Source organism: Xyrauchen texanus, chromosome 35 (assembly GCF_025860055.1).
Source record: "Xyrauchen texanus isolate HMW12.3.18 chromosome 35, RBS_HiC_50CHRs, whole genome shotgun sequence".
Taxonomy (NCBI): Eukaryota; Metazoa; Chordata; class Actinopteri; order Cypriniformes; family Catostomidae; genus Xyrauchen; species Xyrauchen texanus.
This window is the reverse complement of record NC_068310.1, coordinates 39,316,995-39,341,239: the sequence shown is the minus strand read 5'-3', so window position 1 is coordinate 39,341,239 and position 24,245 is coordinate 39,316,995. Positions and strand designations below refer to the sequence as shown.

At 38.2% G+C, this 24,245-nt stretch overlaps 1 protein-coding gene across 2 annotated transcripts; it reads right to left on the bottom strand.

Moving 5' to 3' along the window:
* Window positions 1-774: 774 nt before the first annotated feature.
* On the bottom strand, window positions 775-23,892 carry LOC127629321 (GTPase IMAP family member 5-like). 2 transcript variants are annotated; one of them, XM_052106486.1, is made up of 3 exons: window positions 23,765-23,892; window positions 20,380-21,579; window positions 775-1,082 (listed from the first exon to the last, which is right to left on the bottom strand). In XM_052106486.1, exons 1-3 carry the CDS (start codon window positions 23,781-23,783, stop codon window positions 1,066-1,068), a joined length of 1,236 nt encoding a protein of 411 aa, XP_051962446.1. In that variant the 5' UTR covers window positions 23,784-23,892; the 3' UTR covers window positions 775-1,065. The 2 variants fall into 2 exon arrangements, with proteins under 2 accessions (XP_051962446.1, XP_051962445.1); XM_052106485.1 differs by lacking the exon at window positions 775-1,082 and adding an exon at window positions 15,899-16,208.
* Between the last annotated feature and the right edge of the window lie 353 nt (window positions 23,893-24,245).

Sequence of the window (24,245 nt, the reverse complement as noted above, 5' to 3'; positions counted from 1 at the left end):
CCATTGGGAGCAACTTGGGGGTCTTGCCCAAGGACACTTCGGCATGTGGAGTCGTGTGGGCCGGGAATTGAACCACCAACCCTGCGATTAGTGGCCGACTCGCTCTACCAACTGAGCAACAGCCGCCCTAGGGAAGCCTTAGTCAAATTTGGCACTGGCACACATTGCTATCTTAAATCGTTAGATTAAATAAATGCACACATAGTTTAAGTCACTAGTTAAATACACTCTTTCCTGGTTCTGGTACAAATGAAGAGTTAGGCCACTAGCTGTTTAAGCAGGCCGAGGCACACATAGAACACACTTTGTTCATTAGCTTTATGCCAACCAGTGGCCATAGGCACACCTAGCTAGCATACACTCAGTGCACATGGCTCTTTGGGGCAGCAGCAGTACACAAGTCTTGGCGATAGATCTGCATGGATGGTAGTGTGTTTTGTGTTTGTGCTATTCAATTTGTAAAGCTTCCCTGGTTTGTTTGGGGGATCGATTGTAATGTCTATTTGTGTAGCAGCATGTTCATACATGCTCAATACAGCATGTCTTGTGTTTTGTCTAATTGTCAACATGCTAAATCAGTATGTATGTGTATTTTCTAGCAGTAGCAACTCTCAGTACTTGGTCAGCGACAGCACAGCAGATCTAGTCTGCCAAGACCGATATATCATACCCACATTGACATGCTAAATCTTTCTGAGAGTTTTCATGACTATATTTAATACTTACAGTACATTTTGAACATAAGGTAAGCAAAGAAGACACTGTTACTGGGATGTAACCCTCCTTGCTCAGGAGAGAGAAACAAGAATTAAGAAAGATTTTTTTTTATTAATTTGATATACCACATTCCCACAGAATAATAGTAGTCATAAAGACTAAGAATATAAATGGAAAATGGAAATAATGCATCAATTCTCTTCTTTCTTGGATTCAAGGATGATGTTTGTGTAGATTGCAGCTCTGCTCATTCTGCTTATTCTCTCAAGCAACTTCATGAGGTGCTTTATCCGGAGATGCTTTTTTACACCAATATTGAAGGAGTTCCCTTGTATGCTGGACACTTGTTTACTCCTTTTCCTTCACTACAAAAAAAATAATTTACATTTAGTCATTAAACAGACACTTTTATCCAAAGAGACTTTGAAAGGAGGAAAAGAAAAGGCAATTTGTCTTACAAAAGTTAACAATGCATGCAGTATTGCACTGCCTAGTAACAAAAGTGGCTAAAGTAGTTCATTCTTACATTGGGACAGTTTCTAAAAAAAAATGTAAGATCATGAGAAACATAAATTAATTCAAGTGTGTCCAGGGTCAAGCAGTTATGGTGAGTTTAGAGACTTATACAATACAATGCGAATTGAGCGTTTCGAGTGGCGTTATTACATACAAAGTCAATGCAAAATGTGAATAGACGCGAATTCGTGAATGAAGCGAATGGCGCGAAATAGCTTCATTCGTGTGTTCGCGCGAGTTGACTTTTTTATTTATTATTTTTTATTGAAGAAAATATCAAAACAAACAATACAAATAAAATACAACATTTTAAATGCTAGGGGGAGGTATAAATAATATTATAAGAATATTTTAAAAAGTGTACATGCTTGTAATACTCGAATAGCTTTTTGTTTCTTCAAGGGCAATATTGACTCAATATAATGCTTCACAAAACTCAAAGTTTTTTTTTCCTGAAAATGTACATTTATGAATGTGAAATTTTGCCATTAAAATAAAACAATTTATAAAATAAGTGTGGGTTTGTTTATCTTTGGAGTTTACAATAATACCTAAAAGAACAAGTTTACATTTTTCTTTATTTTATTATGCTTCAAACTAAAAAAGTCAATGTACAGTCAAAACTACAATAATACATATATAAAGAGAAAACCAGGGAGGGAAGGTTAAACATTATGTAAATATATTGAAGGACTCACATATTGAAACAGTTTTAATTGCTTTCTTATTATGTGAATGAAAAATAGTCTTTGATATATATTTGAATTTCTTTTTCAAGAACCAAAAACAAAGGTTGGTATTAATATGTCAGAACAATGTGGATCAGTGTTTCCCAAAAGCCCAGGAGGATGACGTCCTCAAATGTCTCGTTTTGTCCACAACTCAAAGATATTCAGTTTACTGTCACAGAGGAGAGAAGACACTAGAACATATTCACATTTAACAAGCTGGAATCAAATAATTTTTGCCCGCCACAATATCAACGCTGACCGCCACACATTGATTTTCGATTTATTTTTTACTAAGCCTATTTAAAATCGTATTTGATTGCATTCGCGCAGCACTAGGCTACCTCTCGCTCGTCCCTCTCTCTCTCTCTCTCACCCGTACCTCTCGCGCTCTCTCTCCGTCATGGAACACCGCTGCATAAATCTGTCCAACACAGCACTGTCAGTTATTACTTATTAGCCAGCATGCAAGGAGCCTAGCTAATAAGGAGAGCTAAGTTATTGTTCGAATACAGCTGGATTTTTGAGGTCAGCACGCTGTATATAGCTGGTAGTAGTCAATATCGATGCACGCGCATGGGAAACACTGGCAGCAGCGCATTATGAAAGACTTCGTCTTAGGTTTAACAACCTTTGAAACTAACAATGAACAATATGAAACTAAAACGACATACGCTTAATTTAAAATGGCTTAGGAACTATCTATTTAGAGGTGGATAAACGCAATTTAGAGGTGGATAAACCCACTTTGGAGGTGGGTAAACGCTATTTCCGAATTTTGGGAGGTGCGTAAACGGCGTTTACGTGCGTTTAGCCTCCACTACATCCCTGTTTACACCAATACAAAAGGGTGGCGATGCACTTGATCTTAACAACTATAGACCTATCTCTATCATCAGTAGTATAGCAAAAGTGTTTGAAAAAATTATATTTAAACAATTATTCAAATATATTAATGATTTCTCTATTCTGTCTCCAAATCAATCTGGTTTCTACAACTACTGCTCTTCTCAAATTTACCCATGATGTTTCATCTTCCTTAGGCAATAACAAGTCAACGGGTGCAATATTTATAGATCTCACTAAGGCCTTTGATATGGTCGATCACTATTTGCTTCTTGACAAATTATATGCGATAGGCCTTACTAAAGATTCTCTTCTCTGGTTTAATTCTTACCTTCACTGTAGATATCAGCGTGTCTCTTTTCATGGTTGTGTATCACAGTCCTTAATAATGGACAAAAGTGTCCCTCAAGGCTCTTCTTTAGGGCCTCTTCTGTTTTCTTTATTTATCAATGATCTTCCTTTAATTTGCTCAGACTGTTGTATCCATCTATATGCAGATGACACAGTGATCTACACATCTAATATGTCTGTCTCTAAGATCAGCTTCAATGAATCAAGATAACAATCTTTCACTCAAATTCCTAGACGATACTCAACTTGATCAAGTTGATGAAGTTAAATATCTGGGCCTTTGGCTTGACTCACAACTCTCTTTTAGGTGTCATATCAATTCTGTTGTAAAAAAGATGAATTGTAATTTACGAATATTGTATCGCTCTATTAACTGTTTCACTCAAATGATTAGACTGAGAATTGTGTCACAGTTAATATTTCCCATATTAGACTATGCGGACGTTGTCTATCAAAACGCATCAGAATCAAACTTGAAGGCATTGAATGTTGCTTTCAATAATATATGTAGATTTGTGCTGAGATGTCCTTTTACTACTCACCACTGTGTAATGTATGACTCACTGAACTTATTATCACCAAAAGCCAGAAGACAGTATCACTGGTATCAGGTCATTTTCAAATGTGTGTATTATAATTATCCTTCTTATTTGAAGGAATATTTACTTCCATATAGACCCAGCTATAGATTGAGACACACTGAATATCTCTCCTTCACTGTACCAAACATTTTCAAAGAGAGTGGTAGACGTGCTTTTAAATTCAAAGCCCCCTCAGACTGGAATAGCCTGCCCGGGCCTCTAAGATCTGTCACATCATTGTGTTCCTTCAAAATATCTCTCTTTACTTACTTGCAAGCAAACTGTTGCTGCAAATGTTTTCCTCATGTGTGACTGGACTTTGTTTTTTATACCCCTATATTATTTTTTATTTATTTATTTTTTATTTTATAAATTTTTTCTATGTGTACATATGCGAGTATGGGTGTAGGTGTGCGTATACATTATGTATGCATGTATGTATGTATAGACATACGTGTATGTAAGGACTAAATGTTGTCATGCATCTTAATACTGCAATATGTTTTATATATGGATTTGTTTCCAATAAGGAGTTGTTGGGCCTAGTGGGCCTGGTGGGCTGGGCGAGGCGGGATGAGGTAGAGCTTTAGTGTGAGTGAACGTACACTCACCTAAAGGATTATTAGGAACACCATACTAATACTGTGTTTGACCCCCTTTCGCCTTCAGAACTGCCTTAATTCTACGTGGCATTGATTCAACAAGGTGCTGAAAGCATTCTTTAGAAATGTTGGCCCATATTGATAGGATAGCATCTTGCAGTTGATGGAGATTTGTGTGATGCACATCCAGGGCACGAAGCTCCCGTTCCACCACATCCCAAAGATGCTCTATTGGGTTGAGATCTGGTGACTGTGGGGGCCATTTTAGTACAGTGAACTCATTGTCATGTTCAAGAAACCAATTTGAAATGATTCGAGCTTTGTGACATGGTGCATTATCCTGCTGGAAGTAGCCATCAGAGGATGGGTACCGGTGGGGTCTTCTGCTGTTGTAGCCCATCCGCCTCAAGGTTGTGCGTGTTGTGGCTTCACAAATGCTTTGCTGCATACCTCGGTTGTAACGAGTGGTTATTTCAGGCAAAGTTGCTCTTCTATCAGCTTGAATCAGTCGGCCCATTCTCCTCTGACCTCTAGCATCAACAAGGCATTTTCAGCCCACAGGACTGCCGCATACTGGATGTTTTTCCTTTTCACACCATTCTTTGTAAACCCTAGAAATGGTTGTGCGTGAAAATCCCAGTAACTGAGCAGATTGTGAAATACTCAGACCGGCCCGTCTGGCACCAACAACCATGCCACGCTCAAAATTGCTTAAATCACCTTTCTTTCCCATTCTGACATTCAGTTTGGAGTTCAGGAGATTGTCTTGACCAGGACCACACCCCTAAATGCATTGAAGCAACTGCCATGTGATTGGTTGATTAGATAATTGCATTAATGAGAAATTGAACAGGTGTTCCTAATAATCCTTTAGGTGAGTGTATATGTATTGTATTATCTTTGTCTTTGTCTTGAGGACCCCCTCGAAAACGAGATATTTCATTTCAAGGGGTTATCCTCAACAATAAAAATTCAAATTCAAATCTGCCAGGGAGGTGCTGTCGCGAGGAGCGTGAAATCCGAGAGCCAAGTCTGAGTGGGCCAATAAGGAGCCACTAGAGAGACTTGTTCCTTCCTAACCTTGCACAGCACCTGTGCAAGTAGGCTCACTGGGGGAAATGCTTATTTGCGCAACCACGTGTCGATCCCACATCAGCTGGACAGCCTGGGGGTGGAGTCTAAACTCTCCACTGAGCATGGCCTGTCGCGATAGGAGTGGCGTGCAGCGACCTCAGTCTTGAGTGAATTTGTGCACTAGAAGACAAATGTAGTACAAATGTTTACCAAGACTAAGGAGTGCACATGCTCAGAGGTAAATGTGAGAACACACAAAGTTAGTTTTCTATAATTAAATGTTTCGTTTTTTTTTGCTTTTTTTCTCTCCCATTTTCTCCTCAATGTGGAATGCCCAATTCCCAATGCGCTCTGAGTCCTCGTGGTGGCGTAGTGACTCGCCTCAATCCAGGTGGCGGAGGACGAATCTCAGTTGCCTCCGTGTCTGAGACCGTCAATCCACGCATCTTATCACGTGGCTTGTTGAGCGCGTTACCGTGGAGACGTAGCGCGTGTGGAGGCTTCACGCTATTCTCCGCGGCATCCACGCACATCTCACCACACGCCCCACCGAGAGCGAGAACCACATTATAGCGACCACGAGGAGGTTACCCCATGTGACTATACCCTCCCTAGCAACCGGGCCAGTTTGGTTGCTAAGGAGACCTGACTTGAGTCACTCAGCACGCCCTGGAAATAAACTCACGACTCCGGGGGTGCTAGTCAGCGTCAATACTCGCTGAGATACCCAGATGCCTAATATAGTTTAGTTTTTTAAGATTTGTGTATTTCAATTTCAAAACAAATTCCAATATATTTGAATTGTCTAATCATTAAGAAAATTTAATTAAGAAAATGTATTTACTTTTGATAAAGATTACTTAATTTAATTAAATAGAAATTTGTTATGCAATTGAAATGCGTAGGTCTTAAAATTACTCTTTTTTTTTTTACAGCATGAAAACTGTGATGCTTTCTGAGACTGAATTCTCTGGAATAAATGATACATAAAATTAACTGTATGTTAATCATGTCCAAAGGCTCTATACAGCAATCATGCATTAACAAAGACTGAACTAGGATACTTCATGTCATTGTCTGAACCTTGGATTTAGGATGGACCACACCGAACCTCACTTTACAGGAACAACTAAATGTATTTAATTAAAAATGTTCAAAACCATTAACTAATTCACGCCTTGTACCAAAACAAAGAGGCACCAAAACACTTTCCCGGACTTTCAGTTTCATCATACCACGGTGGTGGAATGACCTTCCCAACTCAATCCGGGAAGCTAACTCACTCTCTATCTTCAAAAAACGGCTAAAAACACATCTTTTCCAAAAGCACTTAACCGGTCAATAAAAAAAAAAAATATATATATATTTACATTTCTTGTTGCACTTAAATCTGTTTTGTATACTATTATGATGATAGTGAAACTTTGTAATATGGCACTTTTTGTACCACTGTCTCCCTAAGATGATTCGCTGATGTTCTTCCTCTTTTGTAAGTCGCTTTGGATAAAAGCGTCTGCCAAATGAATAAATGTAAATGTAAATGTAACTGACTGAGATGTTTAGAAATAGAATGCAGATCAATAACAGAACATTACCTCTCCATTGTCGTGTCAATGCCATTTTGTTTATGGTAAAATAAATCAATAAAATGATGGCGAAGTCAATCAACTAATTAAAAGCAGGAAAATATGAAACAGCCACTACAGTAAACACCTTATATTTCTGTAAAAGATAACTGGACTTTTAGTCCCCTTTTATTCAGACTGAGAAATTGTGAGTCAAAGCTGGCCTGTTACCCTACAGCAGAGAATTGTCACATGCATTTGAACAGGATGTGATGCAGAATGGAAACACTAACCACAAAGATGTCACAGGTGAAATGCATTAAAGTGATTGGACTGAAGTAACCAGAGAAAGCTGGTATGCAGAATTAAACTGACTCAAATGGTGGGAACATATAATTTTAAATGTCTTTTGCTGTTGTTATTATTTATGGCAAAAAGACTTTATTGCATTTCACAAAATGAAAGAAAACTGAATAGAATCCTTTTATTTTTGGTCACACATTATACACACAGTTTTTTTTGCATATATTTACATTTACATTTATTCATTTGGCAGATGCTTTTATCCAAAGCGACTTACAAAAGAGGAAGAACATCAGCGAATCATCTTAGGGAGACAGTGGTACGAAAAGTGCCATATTACAAAGTTTCACTATCATCAGAATAGTATTCAAAACAGATTTACCGTAATTTCCGGACTATTGAGCTCACCTGAATATAAGCCGCGCCCACTGAATTTTTTGAAAATTGTTATTTTGAACATAAATAAGCCGCACATGTCTATAAGCCGCAGGTGCCTACTGGTACATTGAAACAAATGAACTTTACACAGGCTTTAACAAAACACGGCTTGTAACAAAAAAAAAATTAGCGAGTAAACAGTAGCCTACCAAGAAAGCTTTATTTGTCTTTTTGCACTGAGTCAATTCCTCACACTGCTGTTTCCAACGTCTTATCATCGACTCATTAAGACCAAGCTCCCGTGCAGCAGCTCTATTTCCTTTTCCAACAGCCAGATCAATCGCCTTCAACTTGAAAGCTGCATCATATGCATTTCTCCGTGTCTTTGCCATGATGAGGGTGACAAAGTGACTACCGTAATCAGAATGATGGGAAGTTTGAGCGCGCTCGATTTAATCTAAACAGTAAACAAAAAAGTTGTTTGACCTTAACCCGTTCGGCAATTTCATTGGTCTAATGAAAGCTTCATGCCGCCTAAAAACTGAGCACGTCACAATGTTTTTTTTTTTTTTAAATAAAATTTGAAAGCGGGAAAAATCCATATATTAGCCACGTTATTGTTTAAATGCGAGGTTCAAAGCGTGGGAAAAAAGTTGCGGCTTATAGTCCGGAAATTACGGTAAGTGCAACAAGAAATGTAAATAAATTTTTATTTTTTTTAGTGACCGGTTAAGTGCTTTTGGAAAAGATGTGTTTTTAGCCGTTTTTTGAAGATAGAGATTGAGTTAGCTTCCCGGATTGAGTTGGGAAGGTCATTCCACCACCGTGGTATGATGAAACTGAAAGTCCGGGAAAGTGTTTCGGTGCCGCTTTGTTTTGGTACAACAAGTCGACGTTCCTTAGCCGACCGCAGGCTTCTGGTGGGAACATAGCTACATTTCATATATACAGTGAAATGTATTTGATTTCAGATATCCCATCTAAGCTGGGGTCAAAGCGCAGGGTCAGCCATGATACGGTGCCCCTGGAGCAGATAGGGTTTAGGGTCTTGCTCAAGGGCCCAACAGTGGGATCTTGGTGGTGCTGGGGCTTGAACCCACAAACCTTCTGGTAAGTAACCCAGAGCCTCAACCGCTAAGCTACCACGTTCCCTTCCTGACACTAGAAACAGACAAACACAGGGGATTTTAGAAGTACAGTATATATTATGTTTACAGGTATTTTTCTTTATCATTGAAAATGGAAGTGTGTAAACTCAACATCAGATGAACGATCAGTTAAACACACATCAAGTACAGTAGATTTATTTAATCATTTGTATCAAAACGGTCTTACTATTGGGTGTGTCAAATTTTTTGCTGTTCCGTTTGAAAGGTTTCATTCTTGATACAGTTTCTTGTGAATCTTCATCTCCACTCTTCATCTCTCCTCTATCTACAGATCTGTCTTTATCTTCAGACATTAAGAAAACAGTAAGAAAGCATATAATCAGAATTTCTTCAAAATGTATTTCAGTCCAATAGGAATGCTTGGAACTTTCAAAATATCAGAAGAAATCACAGAAATGTTGTTTAATATCAAGTCGACACAGACACTATTTGGCATTAACTGAATAAGTGTACCAAGACTTATATAATAAATATACTGTATAACATATTAATATTTAGATCCCATCTAAATAGTGTTAGTCATTACCTCTGAATAATCTACAACTGACCAGTTTGTGAAATAATCATGTGTGCCCAGCCGGCGCCCAGACTCAAGTAACAGGAATCCGAACGAACGAGTGCCATTTAAAAGTATAGAATTGACTGGAATATTCAAGAATCCAAATTTGAATATCAACCTTAATTTGAGGTCTAATACAATTGGAGTCAGATCAGTTCAATAATGGAGTCAGATTCGCTCTTAACTAAATCAAATAGTTTTAGATGCTACAATCTAACACTCAAAAGATGAATGCACAGAAACCTTCACCATTCCACTGGATACCGCCATTGGACCAGTGGCGTGGCTCTTACAAAGTATCCATTGATAAATCTATTGGTAGATTTTGGAGCTTTCATAAAGGAAAAGTTACAATTTTCAAGACTTCCATGTTGAACCATCATCATCAGATTACACATGTTGGTCGACCATCTATGCCAGTTAAATTAAATGAAAATGACATTTGAATAAAAACATGTGCACAATGAATACTTGCTTACATGTATAGCTAGGGGACGTTAACTCCGAGCTGCTGAAGAGCTCATATTCGCCCACAAGATTTGCCCAAAAATTAAAACGATAAAAGTACCTTAAAATTTAAACCTAAAAAAAAAAAATCATGTTTAAAACTACCCTAATTAGAACAATAATGTCGAATTTGGCAATAACTGGACATACTATAGAGTGAAATATTATGCCGTTTTAATTCACTTTATCCAGATTATTATTTACTTGTATCAGATAAAATAAATAAATAAATACAGGAAGAACATGTAGCACGTGTAAATAAATGCTTATCAAATGCATATCGAATTCCTACTTCCATAAATCAGAATCTTCATTTTGTTCTAGGGCTGGGCGGTATATCGAGTTTGTACAATATATCGATTTATTTTTTTAAATGATATGGAATGAGGCAATACCGTTTATATCGATACAGTAGTTTGATACGAGCACATGTGAAAAATAGCGGAGGAGCTGCTGCAGTGAAAGTACACAGTACAATTTGTCCTAAACATGACACAAGCTTATTAAGGGCTTCAAAATAACTGGTAAGATATTTAACAAGTTTAAAGCAGCTTGTCCTGTCAGATGCTCGACAGATAATACTGCCGCTGTTTAATGCGTTTGAGATGTGGTGCTTTCCTCAGTGCTTAACTTACATTTCACAGGTATATTCTCCATCTGTAAATGTTAGAAAGTCAAACAAATATGTCCATTTCAATGTCAGGAGGACGAGCTGCAAGGGAATCTCGGCTAAAATTCAAGCTTCCGTGAACGAGCGCCGCCGTGCGCATGCGCGCCAAACAAACGCAGCACAATATAAGTAGCGCAATAATTCTGACTAAAATATACATATTGCTAAAATATTTGTTGTTGTAGACAATAAATGTGCCATATGTGGAATTTTAAACCTACAAGTATATTTTTATGAAAGTGACCATTATAATGGGGTAATCAAATGCAGGCTAATATAATTAGTTTGTGCTTTTGTTTTTGTTTTTATTTTCATTTTTAGTTTAGCCTTTAGTCATTTTAAAAACAAAAGCATTATTTTTGTTTTTAGATTGTAATGTTACAATGTTAGAATGTAATGTGATTTTAACCACCTTTTTGCACATAATATATTGCATAGCCTACATTACATTCACTATATTTGTATCCATAATATCCTTCAATATATCAACATTGTTTGGATATCATTGAGCAGGATGTGAAATATTTTTTTTTTTAAATAAATAAATACAGATTTTCTTTATCCAAATAGAAAAACGTAGAAAGTACCGAGATATATATTGTATATCGCTATTTAACCAAAAAATACCGAGATATGATTTTTTGGCCATACCGCCCAGCACCTATTTTGTTCAGATGAAAATACAAATAAAACGTGTTACTTGGGACCACGTAATCTATTGCATGAAATAATCATTATAGACACAGTCATTACATTACAGGAATACATACATTTAATAAATAGCATTTGCACATTATCAAAACCATAAACTAATTTCAAATGACTTTGTGGTTCATAAATAAAACACAGATCAATAAAAGAACATTACCTCCTCTTGTCTCTGCGCCATTTTGTTAATGTATGAAATTTGATGTTGAAGTCACTGAGGTCAATATAAGCAGTTAAAACTGAAACAGCAGACACTAAATATTCCTGTAAAACATGATTGGAGGTCAATTCACCCTTAATACAGAAGAGAGGTTTGTGTTATCCAGCCGTGTTCACTCTGTAGACCAAACCAGAATGTTTAGAACGGAAATACTAACCACAAAGAGAAGAATAATTTAAAACGAAGCAGGGGCGTGTCTAGGGAATTTGAGAAATAATCTGTCCATCTGTTGTTTTGAGTGTAGCCCCGAATGTATTTTGAATAGTTGACTGACAAATATGAAACCGGACAAAAGCCTATGTAAACCCCCGAAATCATAAGTTGCCTTATTTCATTGTGCTTTGGCTTTGCACATACTGCATACAGCCTGTAAAAATAGACATAGGCATAATCTAGTTTATAGAATAAGTTATTTTGCTGTCGGTAGCCTATGGGCGACTCCGTTTATTCCTCTCTGTTGAATATGCAGCAGGTAGAGGAGGAGCTGACATCAACTAACGTTACTTAGTGGCAAATTAACGGCAGTTAGCAGGAAAGACAGCAAAAATTAAGCAAATGAGGCATTGGGGATTTTTCCGAAAGAAGTCAGTGGGTAAGAATTCACATTTGTTTTTGTCCTTAAAGTCGTAAGATCATCATCTAGCTGGCTTTCACCCACAGTAGGCTTAACCTCAAGAGTTGTAGCCTCTAACCTGTTATTTTTGGATTGAAGCCGCTTGGTAGCTCCGAGGTAACGCATTCGCCTCTCACATCGGAGACCGCGGTTCGATCCCCGTTCGGAGTGTACTTTTCTTGTTTATCAGGTGTTGTTTTCGCTAAGGATAACCAAGAAGCATAAAATGTATGTGTGACTTGTTTTGTGATATTAGTTTTTAGTAAATATACACTTTGATTTGATTCAATGGTTTTGTAGAGTGTAGCAAAGATGAGCAACAGACTGAGGAGCAGCAGCTGTGCCAGAATCAGGCATGGAAACTGGGAACAATTAATCTGTCACTTTGCTTTAGAGAAAGTTAAAAGTGAAACATTGAAACATCTCAATGATCCTAATGAAAGGATTTTGACAGATGAATTATTCTCATAGAGATGATGAGAATTATATACAGTTCGATGCCATGGTGTGTCAATGAACTAAAGTCATTCATGTATTGCTTTAACTTAGGATCTTATACATCATTTTGACTATTTATGTCAAAAACTATAAATTATTTATATTCAATATTTTTTTTACCTCACTTTACTCACTATAATATAACTCTTTTGTGATGACTTTATGTTAATGTACATGACAATTCAAGAATCATGATAGATCTTAGGGCAATCCCACTGATCTGCTCTTCCCAATACATTTTCTTCAATGGTATTGGTCTACAATTTGAAATATGTAGCACTTGATGAATGAGTTGTTTGAAGCTGATTTGCAATAAGTTATGTGCTGTATCTGTTCTTTTGCATCACAGATGATTCAGGGATGAGAGAGGATGTTGAGGATAGTACTAGAGTGGAAGATTTAGGAACTGTAGAAACAGGCCCAGCCAGAGCAAAACTCAAAGAATACCCTCTCACCAGCTTTGGACTACAGGGAAGTGGTTGCTAGTGTGAAAATAAAATGGTCTGGGCTAAGCCCCGGATGTCCTTCAATGCTGGAAACACCTCTGCATCTGATGATAAATTACAATTTAAAAGTGGATTGTTTTGTGCATATTTTTCCATCGCTAGCAGATGAGTGAGGTCTGACACAACACAAATCCAGTTTAAGCCCTATAGTCTAATAGGAGCCCAGTGCCTATCTCTGGGTTCCTGGCTTAGAAAAAGATATGCACTAAAACAGATTGTGTGTAGTATAGCTTAATTTTGCACCGATATTTTCAATTGTTTATGTTGCCCCCCCAAACAAGCCAAATGCCCCCCAAACATGATATCCTGGTAACCCTTCTGACACGAAGATGTTCAAAATCATGTGATACTAAAACTGAAGTGATCAGACTGAAGTAGCAAGAGACGGTAGAGAGAATAACAACTGTGGAAGAGAAACATGTTTATGGTGGAAGTGATGAAATGCACACACAGAATAAAAGAGCTCATGTTGGAGATAGAAATGTCTCATAGATGCAGTGATTTTTGCTAATTGCTAAACTTTTAAACAGAACTTATTGTAGTAGTATTATTGTAAAATATGTATAAAATGAGATGAAGTCCAGATCAGTCATGTGAGCCTTGGAGAAAAAGCTGCTTTATTCTACATATGGTGTTGGCATATGAGTGCCACCATGTTTAGGCAACATGAGCACACGGGATGTCTTCCTGTAGTTTCCGTAGCTCTCAGGACACACTTTGAGGGACATCTCTGGATTTACACAACATGTGATGTTGAGTGAGGGCTTGTTTGATTCAGAATCGCCTGCTGTGAGTTGTAATATATATTTTTCTACATGATGTTTATGTTACAGGTAGTAAAAAACCAAAATGTGATGGAAAGTCTGTATATCATTATTTTGCTAAATACATTTGGATTTCACATGCTAATACTCACTGTTGTTTGGTCTATGAATGTAACAAATGTTCTTGTTATGTTCTACTAATCAAGACCTTTCCAAAGATACATAACACATGGCTGTGTGATCTTTTTGACCAGCAGCCATATCACCCTGCATCTCTTTCCTGGTTGCCCACTAAAGCCAAGCAGGGTTGAGCCTGGCCAGTACCTGGATGGGAGACCTCCTGGGGAAACCAAGGTTGCTGCTGGAAGTGGTATTAGGGAGGCCAGCAGGGGGTGCTCACCCTATGGTCTGTGTGGGTCCTAATGCCCCAGTATAGTGATGGGAACACTATACTGTAAAAAAGGCACCATCCTTCGGATGAGATGTTAAACTGAGGTCCTTTCTCTCTGTGGTCATTAAAAATCCAAGGACACTTCTTGTAAAGAGTAGGGGTGTAATCCTGGTGTCCTGGCCAAATACCCCCATTGGCCCCTATCTACCATGGCATTGTATTAATCTCCCTCCCTGAATTGGCTACATTACTCTCTTGTGTGTGTGTGTTCGTTCTGGCGCACTATGGCTGACGTCGCACCATCCAGGTGGATGCTGCACACTGGTGGTGGTGGTTGAGGAGATTCCCCCTATACTATGTAAAGTGCTTTGAGTGCCTAGAAAAGCGCTATATAAATGCAAGGAATTAATTATTATCTTTTTAACTGGTTGTCGTTATATGATTTTATTGGAAATTTACATTTGTTTGGTTAAACTGAACATTTCTAATTTATCAGCAAATTTAAAAGCAGTATTTTAGAATTGGTCAGATGAGCTATATTCATTGTAAAGATAAGAGTCTAAGCTTTAAAACGACATCTAATTTGTGCAGATTAAGCAAGTGGTTGTTGAGTAATACCACAATATGTTTTTTTCAGTGATCAGCGCCCCCTAGAGGGCTTGGTATTGGGTCGCTCCAGGTTTAAGAGGTTAACAAGGTAAATGGTTTGCACTTATATAGCACTTTTTTTTAACCTTAGATGTTACCAAAGCACTTTACACTGTGTCCCAATTACCCATTCACACACACATCCACCAATGGTGGCAGAGCTGCCATGCAAGGTGCCAGCCTGCCATTGGGAGCAACTTGGGGGTCTTGCCCAAGGACAATTCAACATGTGGAGTCGTGTGGGCCGGGAATTGTGTGGAGTCATGTGGGCCAGGAATTGAACCACCAACCTTGCAATTAGTGGCCGACTCGCTCTACCAACTGAGCCACAGCCGCCCTAGGGAAGCCTTAGTCAAATTTGGCACTGGCACACATTGCTATCTTAAATCGTTAGATTAAATAAATGCACACATAGTTAATTTAAGTCACTAGTTAAATACACTCTTTCCTGGTTCTGGTACAAATGAAGAGTTAGGCCACTAGCTGTTTAAGCAGGCCGAGGCACACATAGAACACACTTTGTTCATTAGCGTTACGCCAACCAGTGGCCATAGGCACACCTAGCTAGCATACACTTGGTGCACATGGCTCTTTGGAGCAGCAGTACACAAGTCTTGGCGATAGATCTGCATGGATGGTAGTGTGTTTTGTGTTTGTGCTATTCAATTTGTAAAGCTTCCCTGCTTTGTTTGGGGGATCGATTGTAATGTCTATTTGTGTAGCAGCATGTTCATACATGCTCAATACAGCATGTCTTGTGTTTTGTCTAATTGTCGACATGCTAAATCAGTATGTATGTGTATTTTCTAGCAGTAGCAACTCTCAGTACTTGGTCAGCGACAGCACAGCAGATCTAGTCTGCCAAGACCGATATATCATACCCACATTGACATGCTAAATCTTTCTGAGAGTTGTCATGACTATATTTAATACTTACAGTACATTTTGAACATAAGGTAAGCAAAGAAGACACTGTTACTGGGATGTAACCCTCCTTGCTCAGGAGAGAGAAACAAGAATTAAGCAAGATTTATTTTTATTCATTTGATATACCACATTCCCACAGAATAATAGTAGTCATAAAGACTAAGAATATAAATGGAAAATGGAAAAAATGCATCAATTCTCTTCTTTCTTGGATTCAAGGATGATGTTTGTGTAGATTGCAGCTCTGCTCATTCTGTTTTTTTCTCTCAAGCAACTTCATGAGGTGCTTTATCCAGAGATGCTTTTTTACACCAATATTGAAGGAGTTCCCTTGTATGCTGGACACTTGTTTACTCCTTTTCCTTCACTACAAAAAAAATTATTTACATTTATTCATTAAACAGACACTTTTATCCAAAGAGACTTTGAAAGGAGGAAAATAAAAGGCAATTTGTCTTACAAAAGTTAACAATGCATGCAGTATTGCACTGCCTAGTAACAAAAGTGGCTAAAGTAATTCATTCTTACATTGGGACAGTTTCTAAAAAAAAATGTAAGATCATGAGAAACATAAATTAATTCAAGTGTGTCCAGTGTCAAGGAGTTATGGTGAGTTTAGAGACTTATACAATACAATGCGAATTGAGCGTTTCGAGTGGCGTTATTACATACAAAGTCAATGCAAAGATGTGAATAGACGCGAATTCGCGGCGGGCGTTGTGAATGAAGCGAATGGCGCGAAGCGAAAGCGCGAAATCACTTCATTCAAGAAAATATCAAAACAAACAATACAAATATATAATACAACATTGTAAATGCTAGGGGGAGGTATAAATAATATTATAAGAATATTTTAAAAAGTGTACATGCTTGTAAAACTCGAATAGCTTTTTGTTTCTTCAAGGGCAATATTGACTCAATATAATGCTTCAATTAATTTTTAAATACTATAAAAAAAAGTTTTTTTTCCTGAAAATTTACATTTATAAATGTGAAATTTAGCCATTAAAATAAAACAATTTATAAAATAAGTGTGGGTTTGTTTATCTTTGGAGTTTACAATAAAGAACGAGTTGACATTTTTTATTATTATTATTATTATTATGCTTCAAACATAAAAGTCAATGTACAGTCAAAACTACAATAATACATATATAAAGACAAAACTAATACAGCCCCCCCTGGCTGGGAAGGCTAAACATTATGTAAATATATTGAAAGACTCACATATTGAAACTTTCTTATTATGTGAATGAAATATATGTGTCTTGATATATATTTGAATTTCTTTTTCAAGAACCAAAAACAAAGGTTGGGATTTACTGTACTTACATTTATGTACGAGTTTACATTTTTCAACTGGCGCGAAATATCCGCATGACGCGTTGTCGCGAAAGCCTATCAGCATTGAGATTGTCCTGATGTCACCGACGTACTGACGTAGTAGAGAAGAAATCTGGAAAAATGGGCGGGAAAATGGTTGTAGCGGTGTGTGGGCACCCGAATTGTATGACACAACCTCAACGTATTTGGGACTTCCACAACAGATACAGAGCAGCAATCGTTGTGATATCGGCCATGGTTGATGGCGGAAAGATAAGTTGTCGTTGAAGCCCCGCCTCCTGTCCTTTTCCGGAAGAGAGGGGGAATAACGCGCACCCGCGACTTTAAACACAAATTGAATCCAGCGGTAAAACTCGCGCGAGCAATGCGAGGCGAACATTTTCTTCTTGTTGTGTGTGAACGCACCAATACTCTGCATGAATAAGAGTTAGAAGATATTTTCTCTGCTTGTTTGTTGTGGTGTAATTGTGATTTTGCATTAAAAAGTAGCCTCTCATTCATATTAGCATTTTTGACCATTTTTTAATCAGATGAAAATGTATCTGTCGAACTTAAACTCCAATGAAAACATCTTTATGGATAATCTCACCTCAGTGCAATCACAGTCTATTCAGAGAGTTTGTAGAGATTTTTGTTCACCTTCAGACACTAATGATGAAGAACAAAGAGACTATTTGATCTAATTTTTGGTCATATTCCATTTAAATCGTACTCCAAGGTACTTCAAAGAATACCATTATATTACCATTGTACACAAATAAAAAAATCATGATTATACCAAGGTGTTTTGTTGTTGTTGTTTTGTAAAAACTGTGAATATCTTGCAAAACCATCTATTGTTATTTATCATTTATACTGTACTAAAAGCAATGTAAATATTCTATATTAGTGCGGATTGAAAGTTTGTTTTGATAATGCTCTTCTGCAGTCTCATTAAACCATTTCAATTCTTAAAAGATTTTAAAGTCTGTGAAGAAGTCCTTTGATATATTAGTATGTGGACAGACTACCAAAACAATTTTCAAGCATGCATTGGCATTTTGTTAAGGATAGTGTACTTAAAGCAATTATTTCTCAGCATTAAGTAGATATAAAATGTTTAAAAAATCAAAGGTTGAAAATATTAATCCTACTTTAGCAACTGACACAACACTTGCATTAATACTATTGGGGTGTAGAACTGTCAGGCTGTTTTGGTGCACATGTTTTGGTTCCTCAAAATCATGTGATCCACTGGTTTGTGAAACTTTTTCACTGCTCTCAAGTTCTTCCTTACTTTCAAATACAGGCGTGACTTTGTCTTCAGATACAATAAACACACAAACAAACAATCAAACATTCACAAGTGTAGCTTGTTGAGTGCGTTACCGTGGAGACGTAGCTCGTATGGAGGCTTCGCGCTATTCTCCGCGGCATCCATGCCCAACTCACCACACGACCCACCGAGAGTGAACCACATTATAGCGACCACGACGAGGTTACCCCATGTGACTCTACCCTCCCTAGCAACAGGGCAAATTTGGATGCTCATGAAGCTTGGCTGGAGTCACTCAGCAGCACGTCCTGGATTCAAACTCGTGACTCCAGGGTTGATAGTCAACGTCACTACTCGCTGAGACGAGTATACCCAGACCCCCATTTGATGGAATTTTGGTGTGAAATTGAAATGCATAAATCTTAAAAATAGGCTAATATGTAGGCTGTATTTATTTGTATTTTTATATTTTTAATGAATAGATATGCATTAAACTTCCCCGGGTAGGGAAGGAGGTATTGTCCCAAGTGAAGGAGTTCAAGTACCTCTGGGTCTTGTTCACAAGTGAGGGAACAATGGAGTGGGAGGTTGGCCGGAGAATCGGGGCAGCGGGGGCGGTATTGCACTCGCTCTATTGCACCGTTGTCACGAAAAGAGAGCTGAGCCGGAAGGCAAAGCTCTCGATCTACCGGTCAATTTTTGTTCCTACCCTCACCTATGGTCATGAAGGCTGGGTCATGACCGAAAGAACTAGGTCGCGAGTACAAGCGGCCAAAATGGGTTTCCTCAGAAGGGTGGTGGGCTTCTCCCTTAGAGATAGGGTGAGGAACTCAGTCATCCGTGAGGAGCTCGGAGTAGAGCCGCTGCTCCTTTGCGTCGAAAGGAGTCAGTTGAGGTAGTTTGGGCATCTGGTAAGGATGCCCCCTGGGCGCCTCCCTAGGGAGGTGTTTCAGGCACGTCCAGCTGGGAGGAGGCCTCGGGGAAGACCCAGGACTAGGTGGAGAGATTACATCTCCACACTGGCCTGAGAACTCCTCGGGGTCCACCAGTTAGAGTTGGTTAATGTGGCTCAGGATAGGGAAGTTTGGGGCCCCCTGCTGGAGCAGCTGCCCCCGCGACCCGACTTCGGATAAGCGGTTGAAGATGGATGGATGGATGAATAGATATAGTATTGAAATTAACCTGGTCTCATGATAAGTCGTAATAATATTGCTAGATGATGAAATCGTTACAATTGTACAAAAACGTACAACATTTACTCAATGCAATTGTCATTTTTCCTAAGTTTAACCCCAACCTCTAAACCTATTATTAACCTATTATAAGAAAACCTATTATAAGAAAACCACTTGGTGTACTACAGAAGAAAAGAAAAGATTGGTGTTTTGTATTTTGTAAGATTTGCATTGCATAAATAAACATGGAATGAGTATCCAAATTTGTTCACAGACGTTTCCTTTCTTCAAATAAAGTGTTCCTGCTTTGTATCAATTTATTGATTGGTTGGTCTCTATGGGAATAAAAGTCTGACTTTTTCATATTAGGCAAATTGTACAAAATCGTGCAATTTTGGCATCTCAAATTAATTAATATGAGTTGTCATGAGACTATGCTGAATGAACTCTGCCAGTGGTTACTCTGCTAGAGGAACTGACTACTACATTTCTACTTAAATGACTTAAAAAGCAAGCCAGGTGGCTAAAAATGAGAACCGAATCAGCTCTGGAAAGGGTAGTCTAGCTCTAGAGTCTAGCAGGGATGACCCTTGGTTTGAGATTAAGTATCTAATGCAATGACAATCATACATGTTTGATTTGAACAGTCCTATCGAAGAGCTACAGTGTTACAGGTCACGCTCTGGTACAAGATAATGCTTGTTTTTAAAGCATCAAATAATGACTGTTGAGCCGTAAGTATTTTGTATGGTGGAAATACTTACAACTAGGGAAAGCAAGGTCTTTGCTGCTGTGATGTTCATAATCTGATCCGCTAGGATGGACTTCTCTCTTGGCCATGTCTCTTTCTCTGGCCTCCAGTAATGTCTCTCTTCGATCTAGTTCTTTCTGTCTCTCGTGCAGTTTGTTTTCTTTGTCTTGTAGTTCTTCTTCATGTTGTATTATGCTGCATTCTGATTTCAGTCTTGCCTCCAGAAAATCTTTTGTAATCTTTGCCTCCCTCAGATTCCTTTCCAGTTCTTTCACGTCGTCTTTGAGTTGCTCCACGTCTCTTTGAAGCTTCTCCTTGTCATCTTTCAATTCACTCTCTCTCCCTCTGGAAACGTCCAGCTCTCTCCTTAACTCGCTCTCTCTGTCTTTGTAGGTGGCCAACTCTTCGTTTAGTTCTCTCTCTTTACCTCGTGACATCCTCAAAGCGTCCTGTGATTCTGTTACGCTCTTTGCGTTCTGTTCCTTCATATTGTCCATTTCCTTCCTTAGATTGTTCATCGTCTCTTCTTTTTCGGACAGTAGTTTTTTAAAGGTATTCTCATTTTCCTTACGCTCAGCATCAAATTTCATCTGAAAATGTTTCTTGGCTTTTCTGAAACACTCCAGATGTTGGGTGAAAAAGGCGCTTTCTTTGCTCTCTGTCATTGTCGCAATTTTGGTAAATAACGTTTCAACACTGCTGTCGCTGTCCTGTAAAATGTGGTACCTTTTCCCACACATTTTGACACAGTGGTGCATTGCTTGATCATTGCGCTTAACTTCATGCATAAATAAGACCATGCAATACTGTAAGACCGCCTTCCCAAACACTTCACTGAGAGCTTGTAGAAGAAAAAACTCTTCCCCAGTGCCATTTACTCCTTCAAGCACCAGCAGAAAAGCATGAGGACCAGGAAACAGCAGAGATTCATACGCCTCCAGGTCATTTTTAATGGATTTGACTGCACTGTAGAAAAACATATATGATTTCAAGTGTTGAAGCCAATAGGGGGGAGTTTTTAACACGGAGACCTGTCGGCCACAAACATGAGCCTTCATAGGCTGCCATATGCCAGGTTTAGAGGGATCATCTCTCTGTGTGATCCTGAGAATGGTGTCACATGCTTGATTCATAAGAATCTCATCACCTCCGAGCATCATTAATCTCAGCTTTAAAACAGGGTCTCTGGATGACCTCGCTTCATTTGTCCCATCTGTTGGAAAGGGAATAAAGCAAAGTAAAACCTTGACATTGGCCAAAACCTCAACCCTTGCCCTAAAGTTAACGACGACATCATTAAAGCAATAATAATAAAACAATTCTCTGATTGGAAAGTGTGGAAGCGCTGGACTGCAATGTGAAAATAAAATAAAAAAAAACTATATAGAGAGACAAAATTCAGAGAAAAGCTAAATTTGGCTCTACAAAAATAGTTGTAGAAAGACACAAAGACATCTAATATATATATATATATATATATATATATATATATATATATATATATATATATATATATATATATATATATATATATATAATTATTTATTTAATTTTATTTCCACGTTGCGATTCAGGGCTTCCATAGAAATGTTCTGACTAATGTTAGACAAGCTAACAGACATCTAAGCATTAGGTAGAAACAACAAAGAGAAAACAAAAATAACTAGATTGGTAAAGTTTGTCAAGAGAAACTTTGATGTTCATTTGACAAAGCTTGCATGGTCTGACAGTTTTTAAAAGTTGAAGATTTTACAGACCTTAAAGTGAGACAAACAGACAGATGGAGTGAGAGAGAGAGAGAGAGAGAGAGAGAGAGCATCTTAAAGCAGATCAAAGACCTGGAGGGGGTTTGTTTTCATTTGAATTTTTTACAAGTTGATAATTATGAGTGGGGCTCAACCTGTCAGTGTTTTTGCTTTTGTGTGTATGTGTGTGTGTGTGTGTGTGTGTGTGTGTGTGTGTGTGTGTAAATTAAATCAATTTCTGCAACAGTAAACATTTATCTCAAAGATGACACGAGTACAAGCGGCCGAAATGGGCTTCCTCAGAAGGGTGGCGGGCTTCTCCCTTAGAGATAGGGTGAGGAGCTCAGTCATCCGTGAGGAGCTCGGAGTAGAGCCGCTGCTCCTTTGCGTCGAAAGGAGTCAGTTGAGGTGGTTTGGGCATCTGGTAAGGATGCCCCCTGGGCGCCTCCCTAGAGAGGTGTTTCAGGCACGTCCAGCTGGGAGGAGGCCTCGGGGAAGACCCAGGATTAGGTGGAGAGATTACATCCCCACACTGGCCTGGGAACGCCTCGGGGTCCCCCAGTCAGAGCTGGTTAATGTGGCTTGGGATAGGGAAGTTTGGGGCCCCCTGCTGGAGCAGCTGCCCCCGCGACCCGACCTCGGATAAGCGGTTGAAGATGGATGGATGGATGGACAATTTGATGTATCTTGTGTGTACACTTGATGTATAATGAAACCAGGAGGCAAATTAACGTTGAACAGAAGCATCTCTTTACTCACACACTTGCTAAGATAGATCCAGGGCAGGACCAGGGCAATAAACTTCAATGTCCGTACTGTTATTCCCCCCAGAAATATCTGGGAACTTGCAAGTGTTTGGAGGAGATGCACTGCAGTACTTAAAGCAGCTGGTGCCACACCAGATACTGACTGTTACTTTTGATTTTGAACCCCCCCCCCCTTTGTTCAGGGACACATTATTCCTTTCCTGTTAGTCACATGTCTGTGAAACTTGTTCAGTTTATGTCTCAGTTGTTGAATCTTTTTATGTTCATACAACACTGTACAACAAATTATATTTGCAGACGTTTCTTTTTTGCTGAATATATATATATATAATGATATCCTTCTTATTTTATTCAGTTTAGCAGCAAACCAAATGGATTGTCTCTTCTTGTGCTGCTGGTATATTCAATATTTTTGGCATAGTCAGCGACACAGAAACAGGAAGCAACAAAAGTTATTCGACAAAACTCGATTCCCAGTTAACATGCATTCCTTTTCTTTGTGACAGATATATTATATAGTACAGTCTGTCTATACTATATGTAACATTAGGGATTTATACATGCTAGTAGATTCCCTGATCAAAAACACACTGACTTATCACAGTCCTCTATAACACAGTAAATCACTATAAAATAGTCCTTCATTTTTTATAGTCTGAATCTGATTGTACACAAACAATAAGATGAATATAAATGAGATCATTAGTAGGACTGCAACCCCATTTGAAGATGGGATTAGTGTGATGCATTAAAATCAATCTACAGTTTATGTTGTAAATCTGTGATTTCATCTGTTATTGACAGTTCTTGGGCTTCAAGCACAATACATTTCCATTTTCAAATACATTTTGCATAAAGAAACTCAGTTAAAAGTTCAGTCACTTACCTGTGCTTCTCCATGCCATGCTGTGAACAAAATCTAAATGAAAATCAACTTAAAAAGGGATACTTAAAAACACTTTTGTGCCTGACACTTCCCCAAACGCCCTCTAAAGTGAAAGAATGCTGTTCTTGTGTGCTGTCAAACTGGTCTGCTCATTCTTCGTTTAATGCTTTTTCTTTTTTTCCCCTTATTTTTTTTATTTCATTTTTTTTTTTTTTTTTGTTGCATTGAATCCATTTGCTTTACATTTTTAGTCATTTACTTTGGACCCCATTTAAACTTCAGAAGGAAGTGGTATGTAACATTATTACTACATGCTTTATTGATGTGCATTTGATAAACTTTAACTTGGGGACTTAAAATGTCATATAATAATCAATAAATATTTTATATTCTATTTTCAGATTAAGTTTTAGAAATATTCAATGGCTGTAGCTCCAACATGATGTAATCGTGCTGAACTTTACAGTTTTGCAGTTATAAA